The sequence below is a fragment of the Spinacia oleracea genome, chromosome 1 (genome assembly GCF_020520425.1).
Source record: "Spinacia oleracea cultivar Varoflay chromosome 1, BTI_SOV_V1, whole genome shotgun sequence".
NCBI classification, from domain to species: domain Eukaryota; kingdom Viridiplantae; phylum Streptophyta; class Magnoliopsida; order Caryophyllales; family Amaranthaceae; genus Spinacia; species Spinacia oleracea.
The window spans coordinates 28790253-28808666 of record NC_079487.1 but is presented as its reverse complement, the minus strand read 5'-3'; the positions used below and the strand labels follow the sequence as shown (position 1 = coordinate 28808666).

Here is an 18414-nt window from a genome sequence, read left to right as displayed (position 1 = left end):
TTTTTGGCATCAAGTGTTTGTCACTTCAAAATATAGGCTTAGCTTTTGGGGAGGTTTGACCATACTTAGTTACTTACCCTTAATCTTAAGGGTGCAATTTGAGATCTCCAAGAAGAATAGAGACTCATGGCCATATTTTACCATTTACTCCATCAAATGCTAAAGCTTTTTTTGCCAAATGGAATCTTTAGCAAAAAGTTGTTGGGACTTTTATGGTAATGTCATTATGTCCAATATCACAAGCATGCCTATATTTCAACAACTTTTTTTTCACCTAAATTAACACCTTGATTTTTCATGTCACTTGGACAGAGAGAATGAGAGATCGATGCCTAAAGTTAACTAGAGTTCAGCCCATAAATTTAATGGAGCCCTCAAACTACGATTAGGCTACTGAGAGAGGTACGAAGAGTAGTTTGGTTAAACAGAATAAATCATTACATTATAGAATATCATAAAGATTCACTGCACGGCAGAAAGTAACACAAGTGTAGGATGAGGAGAATGAAGAACGAATTATAGTTGATCTAACAGAGTTTTGAGTCTTTTGACATAGACTAAGAAATGGCTCAGTCACCAGGTATCAACTGAAAGTAACTACAAAAGGTCCTATTCTTTAAAGAAATATAAGTAGCACACACACTAAATTTCTCCACATATAATTCAACAAATGACCTTAAATCACAGAGCCTAGTAAGTAGTAAGTAGTAAGATATAGACCTAACGAAAACAGGATGCATCCACCAGCATGGATTGTCAAAGGTTTTGTGAGTAGTCGAAGCTGAGAGGCTGCTGACAGAAAGGAGCCTGAAACAAAGCCAAACATAACATCAGATATCTGGTTGATCCGTAGGGTTGGATTAACAAGTCTAATTTTATGTACGGAGTAAGTATTAACCTAATCCCTAGAAGCATTGATTGAGAGACACATATAATTGGTTGATTGTCTTGCTTTTCAGGTTTGTAAGACGAAGTGCACTACTGGGACAGAACCCCAACCTTGAGGTTGGAAGGTGCTCTCCTTTTCACTAGGCCAACTTAGCTTGGTTCTTCCTATCAAGTATTTGTATACACATAAACATATGCTAAGACTATAGTCTGTAATTCGAATGCACAAGCATAAATAATAACTGACCAACAGTCATTGTGTGCCGTCTGGACTCTCAATTAGGAGTTTAGGACAACCAGATGTCCAGATATACTTAATACGGAGTAGTTTTATTTCAATTGATGTGTTCAAATTATTGTATGATAGATAAATCCATAATATGGCGCACACAAGTGGAGTTATCCAAAATAATCTCTGTAACTTCCAGGTAAACTATTTTAAAACTGATGACTGGGAAAATGGCCATTAAAAGAACTGAGTTTCTGAACTGCAGCCTACCTGGAAAACAGAATGCCTGAATTGATCATATGAGTGTGCGTACATCATAGCAGGACTAGGCCACTGCATATATACCGCATCTCTGGAAGTTTGATTCAATCCAATGGCACAATAATGATTCATGCTTGGGTCTGATGGAGGACCATAGTTGAGGGCAGTTTGTGTTCTGGGAATCTGACTCATCTGATGAAAACCCGCATCATACTGCACAAACGCTGGCTGAAACTTGGGCATGTTGAAAGGAGGCATAAACCTCTGCCCTGTAGGAAAGCTCTTAACATACCTGCAAATGTCAAAATATGACAAATTAACTCTAATACAAACATTTACAAAACCCTTGTCACGTTCATATGGCCATTCACTGATATATGAAGTACTAATGAAATTAACTTCTCGTATGCTTATAACACAATAGCATCATCAATATGGCAACAGTAGACAAAGGACACACTTTAAAGGTGTATTTAGTGTAAAACTTCTTTCACCAATGGCCATACAAGTGTGTTAAGGGGTATCTCCACATAAATATTTGCAAGGGAACATACCAAGCATTATAAATTGACAAATATGCATGACACATAACCAAAACAGCAAAACATAAAGGGGCCATAAAAATCAATCTGGTCGAGTATGTTCAGTTGTTCACATAGATACTGGATAATTTAAGCCAATATTTACCAGATAATTGCCCAACAAACAAAAATCCAGGGCAATCGCATACCTTCACCAATATTAAGTTCGGTTGGATTTTGCACGACAAGAACAATCAAAGCAAAAGTCATTAACAAGTTCAACTCAATTACCTTCTCTATGTTCAGCCGAGAGAACAATATAGAGTCCGTTAGAGAGGACAAGGACAAGAATAGCACATAAGAAGATCATTATCAAAGAAAAGGATGCTTTCAGCTTACGGGATTTATTTAACCAAAAATAACTAATTGCAGCAGCGAGGATCTCATACTAATTTTTTATTTTATCATCCAGCATTCAGAATACACTATGATGAAAGAGTTACCTCTGCTTTCATGCTCCCTAGGAGTAGTATCAGTACAAAGCCAACAAAATACCATCCCTCAAGTAAAACCGGTACTTAAAAGAGAGATTAAAGTAAGGATGCATCACAAACCAGCACAGATATGTACCTGTCATAACTACGGTCATAGTCTGGATCATATCTATCTTTTTCTCTATCTTTGAAGATGGCAGCAACACGAGAAGAATTTCCTACATCCCTGACACTGATGTTCTTATCCAAATCATTAACAAAGTTTTGGCTTTCATCCTTGCTGGGATACAAACCTTTTCCATCTGCTGAGACCTGAGACATTGCATCATCTGACACAGGACTGTTTGGGCTGCTAAAGATCCGAGCTCTTGCCTTATCATATTCCTCTTTCCTCTCCTCTACACTCCGTACAGAGTTCTGTTTAAGACCGTCTCCTGCATCACCAGAAGATGTTCCACTAGGCCTACGCCTGATAGCTATTTTGACCTGATCATGTTTGTTGCTATCTGACTGCCTAGGTATGTCTGATAAACAAACAGATGGGTACTTGCTCTCAGCTGTTTTTATAACCATAATTTTGGTTCCTGCCCCATCAATGAGAGTGTCCAACACCATAGTCTGCAGACCATAATGTTGAGCAACCCTGTGTGCTGCAAGCCGTAAATAGGAAGTAGGAAAATGTTGGAACTCAAACTGCACTTGATCAGGATTCTGCAAGAATTTCTGAATATCGAGCTCCATTCGCAGAACTGAAACAATATAATAAATAAATAAAACTTGTCATTCAGTCAGATCAAGGAGGTCACGTAAAAATAATACATATCATGTACATTCAGGAACTTAATCACAAGCTACATCCTCTCTTATAAACCAAGAAAGAAAGGAAATTAATAAAAAAGGACAAAGGAGCAGAGGGCGAGAAAATTCACTAGCTTTAAAGCTTGGAGAAAAGGCATCAAGTAAGAGATGTCAGCTTGGTAATCCTAAGATCTGCAACAACCCTGGAATGCAGTCAAGGACATATTCCTTGAGATTCTCTGGGCACAGAAAGACTAATTCAATATTCTGATTTTAAACAAACGTTTGTCAATGGTTATTTGGATCAGGACTGGCTCTTCAAGATATCAGCCCAGCAAAATCAGAAAAGAGTAAACAGACCATGAACAGATCTAGGCTCCAGGGGTCAACGGGCCCACAATTATGCACTTCTTCAATAATCAGCACATTTGGGATTGGCAAATGTCAGCCATCCATGAAAGTAAATCATGTGAAATAACATAACACGCCAAATTCGTAAGAGAAAAGACAGGACACCAGTCAGGAGTTGTAATTGAGTAGAAGCACCGTATGAGGCATGCCTAGAAATAAAAAGGACTAAGATTTTATGAAAGGAATTCAAAATCTAATTTCAAACAATATCAGATGTATGACGTTGGAGTCTTTGGACTTTGGACCCCCAAGGGATATTCACCGATCAGAGAACACATACTAATACTCTTGAAACGAACTAAGATGAGAATGAAACAGGGGAACTCATTTTTTACCAGTAATAAACAAATAAAGAAAAAATAATTATTCATCGAGCAACCCTTTTAAGTAAAACTAAAAATAGATATAAAAAATAATCATAAAAAAGGGTACACTATCTCACATGAGTGACATGACACCAACATCACCCCAACTTCCCACAGGTGTATAAAGAAATCAGATTCAACAAAAAAACACAATGCAAGTGCACAAACAAAATCATAGAACAAATACAGTGACCCAACAATCAGTGCATGTTCGCCACAAGGGCTTACTTTCATTCCCACGCCTAATAAGATTTTAACATCAGGAAGGGGCCTCTAGAAAAGATAATTACTATAAATAACAAAAGCAACCTGTAAGTATATGAACAAGAATTATGGTGTTCTGGGATGTCCTGAAGTCGAAAGTTAGCAAATTAAAGGAAACAATTAATCGTATTGTAACTTAAGACTTCATCCTGCACTAATTCTGTATCATAGTGAAACCTTAGTCACTGCAATTTATGCTTTTATTCAGGAACAAGCTGTTGCAGACAAAGTGTCAATATCAGCAGAATGAAATCGCACTTAATGGAACTACTGGCTCCAATGGGAAGAAACTATTCATCCAGTTATCTTTCATCTCCCTTTCAAGACATACTGACAGGTTGCAGTTTTCAACCACACTTCATGGGTGAGTTCCACCGATACGCTGTAAGTGTCAAACAAGAGGACACCCCACCCACCGACCCCCCACCCCATCCTTTCAACCAAAAAATACGAAAGGGGGAAGAATATTGCTATTATGTTAAGGCATGTTCATCTGCCACTGAAATTATGATAAAAACCCATGCAATCAAAGAGTACAAGTACATGGCAACATAAGTACATATATATAGACAGATAAAGGGGGGCATGTGATCAACCTCTCCCCCTTTTATCCCTCAGCCTCTGGCCCACCCTCCATGGAACCTCACAGGGAGATAGCAGCAAAGACAAAACAACAAGAGATTATACGAGTATTAAGTTGAGAACCCAAATCTAAAACATATTTTGGTGTGTTAGACACAGATGATCGTGGATGTCCAAACTTTGTTTACAAAGCCCATTTACTTTACCCTCACAGCTCAAGACGAATGCAATACTAAAAAACCAAAGATACAAGCAAAGTTGTTTGGTCAGATGAAATAGTAGGCGAATAAAAGCATTGGGCTGAAAAATGTGCAATTGATGATGACTAACGACAAAATGAAGCACGTCATACTTAAACTTGTAAATACCTTATCACGATAACGAGAAAATACGGAATCAAATCCCACAACATCATCTCATTATAATTGTCATATGGGAACTTATTTACAGAAAAGAATGCCTTACACAAGCATAGTTTTAAACGGAAAAATTATAGCTTATTGGATAAGCACAATTCTCCACTGATTCACAAGAAGCCTAAAAGGTCGACAGTTATAAGGGAATACCAATAACTCACATGAAAATTCTCCCCCAATTTTAGGTAATTTTGCCTCCATGAATTACGCCTCTCTACAGTAAAGGCATGCTTCCCAACACAACAATTACGCACATATTTATTAAATCCACAGACTTCCACCATTATCATGCATCCCTCTAGACTATAGTAGGGTTGAATCAACAATCCTGACCTTGCCACCTTATTTGATGAACCTATTCTTGTAACACCCTTACCAGTTACCAATATGATTATCCATTACACAATTCTTTTTTAGATTTGTGAAGTTGCATCCAACAAAAATAACAACTCGTAAAGATGCAACCAAAGTATCAAGGAAATAATTGTTCAAACGACATGATATTTGAGACATGAGGATAGTTCTTTCCAACTTGACAAAGAATGTAGCCATCAGGGGATCTGAAACATGGAAAATTCATCTAGTAAAAGCTTGATTCATCTGGCCTGATATTCAAATTGTTAGGACCTTCTTTGGAAACTAACTAATAAACTCATGACCATTCGCACAGAAACTAAAGCCTCTATTCACTTCATCACATCTTCAGACCTTTACAAATCTACACTACACAAATAATACAAAAGACCAAGAAAATCTGAGAGAGTATGCTCCACCAGTAAATTATCATCAAAATTTTCAACGGGTAATTGACAGTAATACAAACCTCAATGAGAGCAAAAACATTGTATTCCTTGATTACCTTCCATTAGATTTGACATTTAAATATCCAAAAATCCAACTGCTTTTTGGCGGGGAGCATTTAAATACCAAATGGTTGCATGTCAACTATAATGCTACCCGGGAAGATAATCAAGGAATAGAATTCTTTTGCTCTCATTGAGATTTGAAACACGATGATTACATTTATATATCGAAGAAGAGACATCAAAACACGAAACAAGTTAATCATGAACCTAATTAGGGTTTAGACCACATGACGAGATTCAATCACAGATTTTAAAGATATAAAAAGTTAAGTGATTTTCTGCATAAGTTATAAGGGTGCCTCTACATGTAAACTACTGGGAAATACATATTTGGGGAAAGAAATCTCTAAAAATAATTTCTCACATACCATATGCCACTACACATACAGAATACGGGAGTATACGAGTATTGGTTATCTGACTTTTTTCGACCCAAAGAAAAGGCATGGGACTTTAACACGGATGTCGAAGAAAAACATGTATCTATAACTACAATACCCGTGTTCCCTCTGCCACCGAACACACAGAATACTCAAGTCTAAAGGCATAGCCACATAGGTAGGCGACCACTTTAGGCCAAATAAATCATAGCCTCTGCAGTTTGTACTAAGCCAAAACATCCATAGGTGAAGATCATACATATTTACACATACCTCATTCCTCGCACCGATTCCGACAATCTGACTAATAATGCAGAACTAATTCTACCACAATCCATCACTACCTTTATGCAAAGTAATAAATAACCAACTACAGAAGAACATGATCTAAATCTAAAGCATAAGACACAATCTACAATGGGTTACGGTTAAAGAAGACTACAGCCAAGTGGATTCCAAATCACCAGTATGTTACTCCATATAGTCTAAACAAGCTCTACACCGACGGCAATGGAACTATTGCACAGCTAGTACCCCTACAATTTTCAGTCTGGTAGCTCATCGCCTAAAATTACAAGCATCGTTTTTATTACAACAGCTCACACGCAACAACAATCCTTACAATTTGAGCATGATAGCATCATATAGACACAAATCTCCATGAACCTATGACACATTTGTTTTTCCTACTGAACCAAATCAACCAGATCTAAGGTATTACTAAACAACCCGCCAAAATTAAGCATAATTCAACACTAACACACAGATAAAACCACAACATTAATATTAAATCGAAACAAATTTAGCCCAAATCTGCGAAAGTTCACCTCCAATAAAAATCCCCCAAAATTCAAAATAAGACAAAATTAAACCAATTGAAGCCATTTAAATCACAATAAACCGAAAACAAGCCTAAAAAACTCAACTGGTTAAACGATGACGAGGGTTTTGAAGAGCTTCAACGAGAAAAGGGTCGACCAACGAAACGCAATTGTTGTTGACCAACGCCGCCTCCTTTTCCTTCTCCATCAATTCAATTAACGACGAAGCTTGAGTTGATTCCATTAACAATTGATACAAAACACAAAAACAAAACAAAACAAACTCAGAAAAATCCCTTCACCAAATTACCCTAATATCACCCACAAAAAACAAAAACTCCTCAAATTTCTCTCTCTCCGATTGCGGATGCAGCAATTTCCTCTTCTATTGGAAATATCTCGCTTCTGGGTATTGCCTAAAATGGAAGATTAAGGGTTTAAGAAGACGAAGAAAGTGTGTTGTTGTTCATAAGCATACCGGCTGTAGGAGGAGAGAGAAAGAGAGATGGGGAGAAAAAGAGGAAAACTCTCTTTGGTTTATCTCCCACCCAAAAAAGGAGTATGAATTTATGAGATTAGGGTCTATTTATATGTCCCCTATTATTTTATTTTAATTTCAATGTTTATTGTAATAATGTTATACTCCGTATCCTTTTCCTACTTTGATCCTCCCACTTAATATTTTTTTTTCCTTTTTGTCTCCCTTAATGTTTGCTTTCCACAATTATTGCCCCTTTTTCTAATTGGTTTGGAGTAGACCTGGTTATCGGGCGGGGCGGGTCAGGGTCGGTGCGGGTCAAAAGAGGGTCGGGTATTGGAAGGGTCATTTTTAGCGGGTCGATAATGGGCGGGTCAAAAGCGGGTCGCGGGTCAATAGCGGGTCATTAGTGGGCGGGTCAATAAACGAGCAATAAAAACTTAAAAACAAAAGAGCCAGGTGCAAGTACAAGTGAATACGAAGCAATATACGTAATTTTTTGTATCATTACTCTTTTAATTTTCAAAATAATTGTAGTATAAGTTTGACCCTATAATGACCCTGTCCAATAAAGACCTTGTCCAATAAGAGCCCTGTCCAATAAGAGCCCTGTCCAATAAAAGCCCTATTAACTTGACCCTAACCCTATATCCATTGGACTACCCTGTCCAATAACCAGGTCTAGTTTGGAGTATGGGTGGGGGAGACCTATTTGAGTATTTTAAAATCGAGGTAAATTTGTAAAAAATAATCTAGTAAAATCCGTGTGTTTGCGAGAAATAATATTTTAAAAAAAATTGCGAAGAAAGACTTTGAAGTAAAAAAAATTGCGAGAGACAACCATTTTTCATTTTTTGGCGTTGACTACACATTTTCGGCCAATGACTCGTCGGTTTTTCTAACTTCACCCCCTTTTCCTCCAATTTTTCTCCTTAAAACAAAAAACGAGCAAAAAAACCCCTCAAACTTCCTTCTCTTTATGTTCTTCTTCCCCCAACTACAAACTCCCTCTCTTCCTACTCAAAGAAATTCGCTGAAATTACTGCTCCACGGTTGATTTTATCTTAACTCAATCATTCTCGACACTTTACATCTACAATTTAGTAAGTTTGGTTAATTAATTTTGTATAATTGTAATGTAGGAAAGTTAGGGTTTTTTCCCAAATGTTTGGATTGAATTGAATTTCTTGCTGAAATTGCAGTACCATGACTCCTACGAAGGTAGTGAGATGTGGATGTGGGTTTCCTGTTGCTAAGAGGACTGTTTGGACTCATGAGAACCCGAGAAGGAAGTTCGTAGCTTCCAAATTCTACAACCCCAAAATTGGGCAAAGTGGTTGCAAAAAATTTGATTGGGTTGATGAAGGTATAGTTGCTTGGAAAAGAGATATTACTAATGTGCTTATAGCAGAAAAGCATAGGTCGTCAACTGATCTAGCCATTATGAGGAACAAATTGGCATGTATTGAGCAAGAGAAGGATAGGCTAGCTGAAGAGGTTGACAGGTTGAAGAAGAACAAGGCATGATGAAGTGTCTAAGTGGCATATTACCTAAGCATGTTCAATTGTTAGACTCGTGTTTGGTATTGGACACGAATAACTTAAACATAAAAATGAAACATGCCGTCGCATAATATTGAAAACAAGAAAAATTATAGGGGAAGACGTGTACCTTCTGTCTGTCAGACATGTAGGTGATTTCTGTTGCGATTTAATACGATAAAAGAATAATGTTGCAACAATAATATAATTAGAATAAACTTATCTCAATATCGTGATGAACGAGGTGAACGATTGTCGTGCCGTGGCTAAACCACTGCTCTAAAAGACAATTTTGTACTACCCCAGTGCAATAGAATGCTTGCGATTGCCCTCCAAGGTTAACACGACATCAAGACTTGTGTGCACTCACAAGACTCGATTGGAGATCAGAATATTTGCCCAAAAACGAAAGAGAATTTGAGAGAGATAATGAGTTTACAGTTTTAATGAATTGTGTTGTGAGGAACGGAAGTGGAAAATATATATTGAGAGTTTTTGGGACTGTAACAGCCATAAACGTACGTAGTGGAGCAGTTTCAACATTTAGTGCGGTTGATTAATTTTTCTGAGCGTTACAGAAAGAATTAACCAAACCGCTTCCGACCAAAAAGAATATACGGGCCCACAAAACCCACCCCACTCCCGCGAACCGCATTCCCTCAGCCCACGACCTGAGCCCGACCCGGCCGGCGTGCGCGCGTGTTATGTGTCCACCCATACCACTCTCACACTGTCTTAAACAAGTATTGCACTCAAGCCCCCAATTATAAACAAGGAATAAGGTTGGCATTTTATGAATGTGGAACTTTTCACTTTTTCCACTCTTTTTCTTTTGCACTTCCAACAAGGAATTCCAACAATCCTCTACAGGTACGAAGATGAGAAGGAAAAAGAAAAAAAAAATGAAGGAATTGAATTTCTAGGCAAAACAGACAATTGAATAAGTGTTAATGTCTTGCGACTTGAATTAACACTTAGTGACATTCAAGTTAGGATCTCTTTCCTACTAAGTGACTTTCGTTTTGAATTTAATATGAGGTTACAAACCTATTAATCAAGGCACACAATTGAACATGTATAATATTCTGAATCTCCGCCAATATAATAAAAGTGACGCATTATACCGGCCATACGTCCGAAACCTGGATGCTCATAGGTGCTCTAGAGAATAACCCATATCACAATTCTCATAGGAAGCGGCCACACTTCCACACCTAAGTAGGTGAATCCTATCATGTGTGAGCTACCTTCACACCACCAAAATTATGGATATGGGTTCATTAAGAGTCGTATGCTCGACCTCTTTCCAATAGTAAAAAGCACATAATAACATCTAGGGGATGGACAAAAATAAAATTTTTGTGCTTCCGAATTATATCATAGTGTCGTCATTTAAACTCTGAGAGTAGGAGTTCATTACTTTATAATTCATCAAATGGGTCTCAAGCCCATTGTAATACCTCGTATTTTTCTATAATTATAAATATATTTTATTATATTTATAAATTATTTCGTTGTATTTATAAAGTATTTTTATAAATTTAATTCCATTTAATGAGAATTAAATGCATTTTATTTTTAATTAATTTAATTATTAATTAATTACGAAAACCATATTTTTATTAAATAGATTTAACGAATTTATTTAATCGGGATTTGTTGGGTCGTATTTTGAAAACGAATTTAATTTATTTAAAGCCCGGTTAATTTTCCATGATCAAACCCAACAAAGCTTGCACGGATTAAATTAATTGAGCCCGGACATAAGCCTAACTCAAACTACCAAAACCCAGCCCATGTGGGAGAGAAAAACTATAAATAGACCCTCCCATTAAACACTCACAAAATTTTTAGCGCTCCCTCTCTCTCCTCTTTTTCTCTCTCCTTGCGGCACCCTCTCCTCTCCTCTCCTTCGACCGTTCCCTTGCTTGCAGCCCAAGGCACGAGTCGTTCCCAACCCCGTACGCGCACCCCTCTGTTAGGTTATGATACATATGAATAAACATAAATCATGCGGAAAAACCATAAAGCCAGGAAACATATTATTTACACATAATCATATAGCATAATTTAGGTGCATACACTTTGTAGCGTGCCCTCCCTAGCTGCGCCCGAACCGAACAAGAACAAGTCTTTAGGACTCCAAGTGTCGTCCCTCCGTAGATAGTCCACAGCACGTTCGGATCCGCCTTAAGATTGACCAACTAGAATCGCCCTTAAGGTACTATAATTTTCGGCAATTATGGGCAAGAATGTGACTGAATTTTTGCTCTCAAAAATCACATTGAATACTTCAAAACTCGTTATAAATTGTGAACCCAGGCCACATATTTATAGGGGTATGGAAAGAGAATTGGAATCCTACTAGGATACGAATTAATTAAATTAGAATCCTAGTAGAACTCTTATTTAATTAATTTATCTTTTAGGATTAGGAATTTAATCATTAAATGAATCCTATACGCTTTAGGTTTCGTATGTGAACACAAACACACACACGCACGCACAACAACCCACGAGGGGCGCCATGCGCGCGCGCGCAACCCACGAGCACTCACAGCCCACTGCCACGAAGCCCACACGCTGCCGCAGCCTTGGGCGCGCGCTGGGCCTGCCTTGCGGTGGGCCTGGCGCAGCCTTGGCTGGTGCGTTGTGGCGCGCGTTTCTCTTGCTGGACGTGGGCCTGGCTTCGTGCTGGGCCTTCGTCTAGCATGCTCGTCCGATGCTAATTCGTACGACGCGCTTCCGATTAATTTCCTGATTCCGGATTTCATTTCCGATACGAACAATATTTAACATTTCCGATTCCGGAATTAATTTCCGTTTCAAACAAATATTTAATATTTCCGTTTCCGGAATTATTTTCCGATTCCGATAATATTTCCGATTCAGACAATATTTCCGTTTCCGGCAATATTTCCATTTTCATTAATATTTTCCGATACGTACCATGTTTCCGTTTCCGGCAACATCTACGACTTGGATAATATTTATATTTCCGATACGATCCATATTTCCGTTTCCGGCAATATCATCGTTTCCGGAGTATTCATTTCTTGTTTGTGATGATCTCAGCTCCCACTGAAACCAAGATCCGTCGATTCCGAATATCCATAGATGGAGTATTTAATGCCATTAAATACTTGATCCGTTTACGTACTATTTGTGTGACCCTACGGGTTCAGTCAAGAGTAAGCTGTGGATTAATATAATTAATTCCACTTGAACTGAAGCGGCCTCTAGCCAGGCATTCAGCTCACTTAATCTCACCGAATTATTAACTTGTTAATTAATACTGAACCGCATTTATTAGACTTAATATTATATGCATACTTGGACCAAGGGCACTATTTCCTTCAGTCTCCCACTTGTCCTTAGGGACAAGTGTGCATTACCTAATTCCTTTGTCGCTCGATGCTTGCTCTTGAACATAAGGTAAGAGTTGTCATCCTTATTATGTCCAGAGGTGTTTCTCGGTTTCAGAGTTCAACTGATCAAATAAACAGATAATCATAACCTATGATTCATCCGAGCACGGCCATGCATTTTACAGTTTCTAGCTCTCTGAGTGGCCTTGTACAACTTTTAAGCATCTCATCCCGATTTATGGGAGGACAATCCCAGTCTTGCAATCTTGAGATTAGACTTCGTTTGATAGGTGATTACCTGAGCGTTACCTTTATAGCCTCCTTTTACAGTGCGACGGTTGGTCAACGCCAAAGTAACCAGTTCTCAAACAAGTAATCTCAAATCACTCAGGTTTGAGGATTTAGTGTCTAATAATTTTAATGAAATTTACTTATGACAGATTTTCATCTCTTACAGTAAAGTTTCATAGGTCTGTTCGATACTAGTCTTCCTAAAGTAAGTATCTATGCAAATGGTTATGACATTTGCATGTCCACATAGTTCAAGAAACAGAACTACTAGTCATCTTGCATTCTAGTCGTCTAACGTTTTCTATGCGTCCAATTTTATAGAAAACTCCGACCAGGGACCATTTTCAACTTTTGACATTCAAGTTCACTTGATAGACATTTCTTAGTCACAGGACTGGTCCTGGCAGTCTATCTTGAATATTTCGTCAAATTGAAGGGACTCATCATTTAATAAACCACAAATTAAATGGAATATGAAAATACATTTCATATATGATAAATGTTCAACCCCATTGTTTTACAACCATGGGCCTCAAACCCATCTTTAAAACAGTTCATGGAATTCAAAGCTATGCTTGATTTCCAGTGCTACAACGTGAGTGTTGCTTCTCACTTGTTGCATAGGTTTAGTTATCATGCTTTGCCAATCTTAATCTCCTTTTCTCGAATGTTCTCGAGATATGATGATAAGATCTACTGAGTATGTTTATTTTGTGATCTAGTCTGTCCAGCTACAAGAGTGGTTCTACACATTTTTCAATGAAGAATCATCAAGTCAGCAGACATGTGATCTACCTAAGTTCAATGAAGAACTCATTAATACAAACAACTCTGTTTTATTGCTTCTTAGGCAATAAGTACTTCTACTTCAACTGTTTTGGTTGCTAGTGATGCTTTGGTTGGATTTACTTATCCAAGTAGTTCACAGATATGTGGAAGACTTTCCAGCTGTATCTTAGAACATAGAAATTAATATTTAATTTCCCACGCAACAACTCATGGTCTCCAATCCATGTTGCCATTTTCAAAACACGATGTTCTATAGCTCGTCCTTGCCAATGGTTAACTCCAAGGGAATCTTGCTTGATCCTTTGCCAGTGTTTATGCGTGTAGCATCAATATTTAGCATATCTTTATTTCCTTGAATTAAAAAACTACTCTTATGTCCCTTTTCAAGTACCATAAGTTTTTCTTGATCTCAATCTAGTAGATCTTTACTTAGATCAATAGAGATTGGTATATGTTCGTCATGCCTGAAGTCATACGATACGTATTTGGCGATCCTCATATTATATCATACATGATAAATGCTTTTGCAGAATAATTCCCAACTGAATTCTATTCATGTAACTTTAGCTCATCTAGTTTCAGTAGATACTAAATCCAGCTAAATTCTTTGACATATAATATAGGTTAAGAATCTTACTTAGATCCTTTGATGTTTAACTTAGTAAATGCTTATACATAGTTCAAACATTCTTTACTTAGATTTATTCACATGGGTCGAATATCTCCAATGGAGTCTTTCGAGTTTGATTTAGTAAATGCCATTACTTAATCTAAAACAATATTATAAGATCTTAGTAAATAGATCTTAATACCCAGTATGTACTAAGTTTCGCCATGGTCTGTCATTGATGAATAATTTCAAATCTAAGTCATTAGCATTTGAATGTTATTTCATAATAGAGAGATATGTGTGTGATACACATAGGACCAATTAAGTTTTATGTACTCCCACTAAACTTCTTATATATCTATAAGAATCATGTACATTTTATGAAACTAAAATACTTATTAGCTTCACTAAAATATAATTCCAATTCCCAATTGCTTGCTTAATTCTGTACTTAGATTTCATAAGCTAGCATTCATTTCAAGCATTATTTGGATCCACAAATCCTATGACATACCATGTACATAGTTTTCTTCCAACATTTGATAGAGGAATACGTTTTGTCATCCAATTGCCATATGTACCAATATGCAATTATTGCTTGAATTATAGACTTAAGCATTACGATTTTGCATGAGGTTTCAACACAATCCACACCGTGAATTTGTTTGTAACCTTTAGCAACTAATCTAGCTTTGTGTGTGAACACATTTTCATGTTTGATGGTTTTTATCCTTAAAACAATCTTGCAACCAATAGGTGTGAAACTATTCTTGCAAATCAACAAAATTTCAATTTTGTCATTAAAACATTAAGTATGTTTTATGGCCTTTAACCGTCTAAAACATTGAGTCTATATATGGCCTCTAACCATTTTAGGGAATCTAGGTTTCGTCATAGCTTTCTTACAGGTCACAAACTCATTAATCTATATGATAATAGTTTGACTGCAAGTTGTAGGTTTCTTCACTATCTAATTAGAAGAATCGCATAGCTTCAGTGGCCTGAACTCTATGCCTACTTGGGTATAGAACATCAAACAATAGAATATCAATAGCCACTTGAAAGTCCTTTGAATATTCTGTTCTCCTTGAAGCACTTGTAAAGTCTTCTTAGAGATGTCTATTCTTTAAAGCCACTTCTAAAGTCCTTAAAGAATACATGTTCGGATTTTCTAAAGAACTTCGAAAAGCCTCCGGAATGTCCGTTTATGTTTGTTGTTCGCCTCGAAGACTTTCGAGGTCTATTTTCTCCCACTTGTCATTTTGGAAACGAATCTCCAAAAGGACATTATTTTGAGCAAACAAACATTATGTTCTCAAAAATTCGTGGTAGAAACAATACCCTTGTGTCTCATTTGAATAAATCACAATGAAACATATATCTATACTTGGGCCTTAGTTTGTTGAATAACAAACACTAAGCTTCCACTGAGTTTAGGGACTCTTTAGATATATTATGAAAAGATATTCTGAAATTACTTTTCAATAGCTTTGACGAATTTGGTTTAGTTTGGTGGTAGTTGAGCATTTTGTTTTAGAAATTATAGGAAAAGTCTTTATGATTCATCATTGATCGAATCAAGTACAAATTGACTTCGATCATTCCACTTAGATATGCCATATCTCATGGAGCTAGATTGTGAAATTAAAACACACAATCATTGATGATCATTTTTGGTCTCAAGCGATCATTAACATGATCTATCCTAGATCTTTATGATTTCTTACCAAGTGGGATTTATACTTCTGAATCTTTGAACTAGCCAAACAGATTCAAACTTATATCACATTGAGTAAATAAACCGATATTCACTCAAATCTGTGTGAAATAATAAAGTCATAAAACCTTTCTTTAGCTTTGAACTCTATTGTCTAGGCGTTCTAACAATAGTTCATATATTTTGTTACTTTCAACAAGTAAGACTAGTTGTCTTAAATTGATCTAGAAATCAATGAACTTTCAAAAGTCCATCAAAATAGAGCTTTTGAACGTTATCTTGTTGATATGGTCTAAGCAAAAATGCCAAAGATTAGTGGAACTCAAATCAAGGGGTTGATTTGAACCTAGTAAAGTTCTTATTGTTAAAGAGTTGTTTGTTTTAATCAAGCATATTGACTCAACCCGCAAATGACCATTTCATTCAAATAAACAAACAAACATTGTTTTTGTTTTTCTTGAATGCGAGTCTTTCTGTATTTGAAGCAGAAATTTAGGTATGCTAATTATGGAACAAAATAGCCATTAAGTTCCAGCCTTGAAAGGACTTAAAAACAAACTAGATGACCCTACAACTAATGTAGCATTGCCATGCTTCATTTCCCACTTGTAGGCCATTAGTGTAGCCTAGCTTCCATTATTTGAGTTATTACCGAAGTAAGAACCTCAAGCGGTATATGATACCAAGGAAGTTTGATTGCTAGGTCACTTCTCTTTAAACATAAACTTATAGGTAGAAACGGAATCGTAAATTCCTTTCATTTGTTCCTTGTTTCCTATTTCTTGTACCCTTTCTTATAGTCTTAAGAATTGAATTCTTTAGTGTTGACTTTTATACTTTGTTAGACATTTCCAATGCCACTCCAACAAGGTTCTTACCATTTAATTTACATTGAATATTTTTTTTCAACTAGATGATCTTACCAGAAGCTTCTAAAGTTCTCTAAGCATCGATCTATTCGAATGTCTAGGGACTAGACTCATTCGAGAATTAAATGGACAAAGATATTAGGTTGTTAACCATTGGTAAGGCTGAGCGTTTAAACTCAATGCTTTATGATCTCAAAACTACATTGTATTTTGAATTCACAAGCACCAATCGGTTCGCCATTCGACTTTGATACTCGAAAACAACCATAAAAGTCGCTAAAAGAAACGTACATTTTAAATTGCTCATTTTCTCTCATTTCCGTGAATCGTTCTTGGATTCACTACCAATCGAGGAAATTTACTGTTGCCTTTCTAAAAGGATCTACTGCAGTGCAAGATATATAATTATAAACAATAATTAAAACATACATTGAAGCATGCAAAGTCTAAACATTTATCATGAATAATAACTTGAAAATTAAAGCAATCATGCAATTTAAACAAGTCATTGGCATTTTATTCAAATTTATTGTTCCGGCAGGTGTGAATAAAATGATTCCAAGATCCTTAAATCATTGAAGAATTAAGCACATTATGTATTTTGACTCAATTCTAAAATATTTTAGGTAAGCAAAAGCCTTTTGCTAATAATCTATAAATTAACTACTCTTGGTTGATAGGTACGTCTAAGAACTTATTAGGTAAACCTATCGATTTTGCCACGACATAAAAGGACTCCTTACTTATATCGTTGAGTTTCACCAAAACTAACATGTACTCACAATTATTTGTGTACCTTACCCCTTTAGTATCGATAAGTAACACCTCGCTATGGCGGAAAACTATTACTAAGATTGATTAAAAAAGGATATCCAAGTAAGTGTTATTTTGGCATGGCACCTTTTAACTCAATTTTTAAGTTTGAAACTTAAGGCTCTTACTATGTTGGTTAGATTTTAAGTGAACTAAAATCCTTAATCATGCAACATAATCAAGCTTCGATCTCATGCATATTTAAGACATATTTAAAAGCAATAAATAACTTAAAGCATGCATAAGATAAATGTGATCTAGTATGGCCCGACTTCATCTTGAAGCTTCAACTTCAAAGTCAGTCTTGAAAATCTCCGTGGGAGGCGCCATTTTCTTCAAATAGGATAAGCTATAATTAAACTAATTACAACTATTTGATGGTACGCAGGCCATATTTGAATTGAAAAACAAATTTGGTGCTTTAGACCAATTACATTCAAATTAATGGTACGCATACCATATTTTCTATCCTATTTAGGCCATACTAGTCACTTCATAACCTGCAAAACAGTACATATACAATATATACCATTCACCCATTCATTATCATGAATGGCCCACATAATTGGTTAGTAAAAGACGTTATGCATCACATAAATATTTGCAGCAATTAAACAAGGGCACCAATAATCTACCAATTA

General features: G+C 36.4%; 1 protein-coding gene across 1 annotated transcript; it reads right to left on the bottom strand.

The window, feature by feature from the left end:
- Window positions 1–415: 415 nt before the first annotated feature.
- On the bottom strand, window positions 416–7890 carry LOC110802851 (uncharacterized). The gene is made up of 4 exons (XM_022008313.2): window positions 7402–7890; window positions 2530–3142; window positions 1388–1670; window positions 416–807 (listed from the first exon to the last, which is right to left on the bottom strand). Exons 1-4 carry the CDS (start codon window positions 7538–7540, stop codon window positions 757–759), a joined length of 1086 nt encoding a protein of 361 aa, XP_021864005.1. The 5' UTR covers window positions 7541–7890; the 3' UTR covers window positions 416–756.
- Window positions 7891–18414: the final 10524 nt, after the last annotated feature.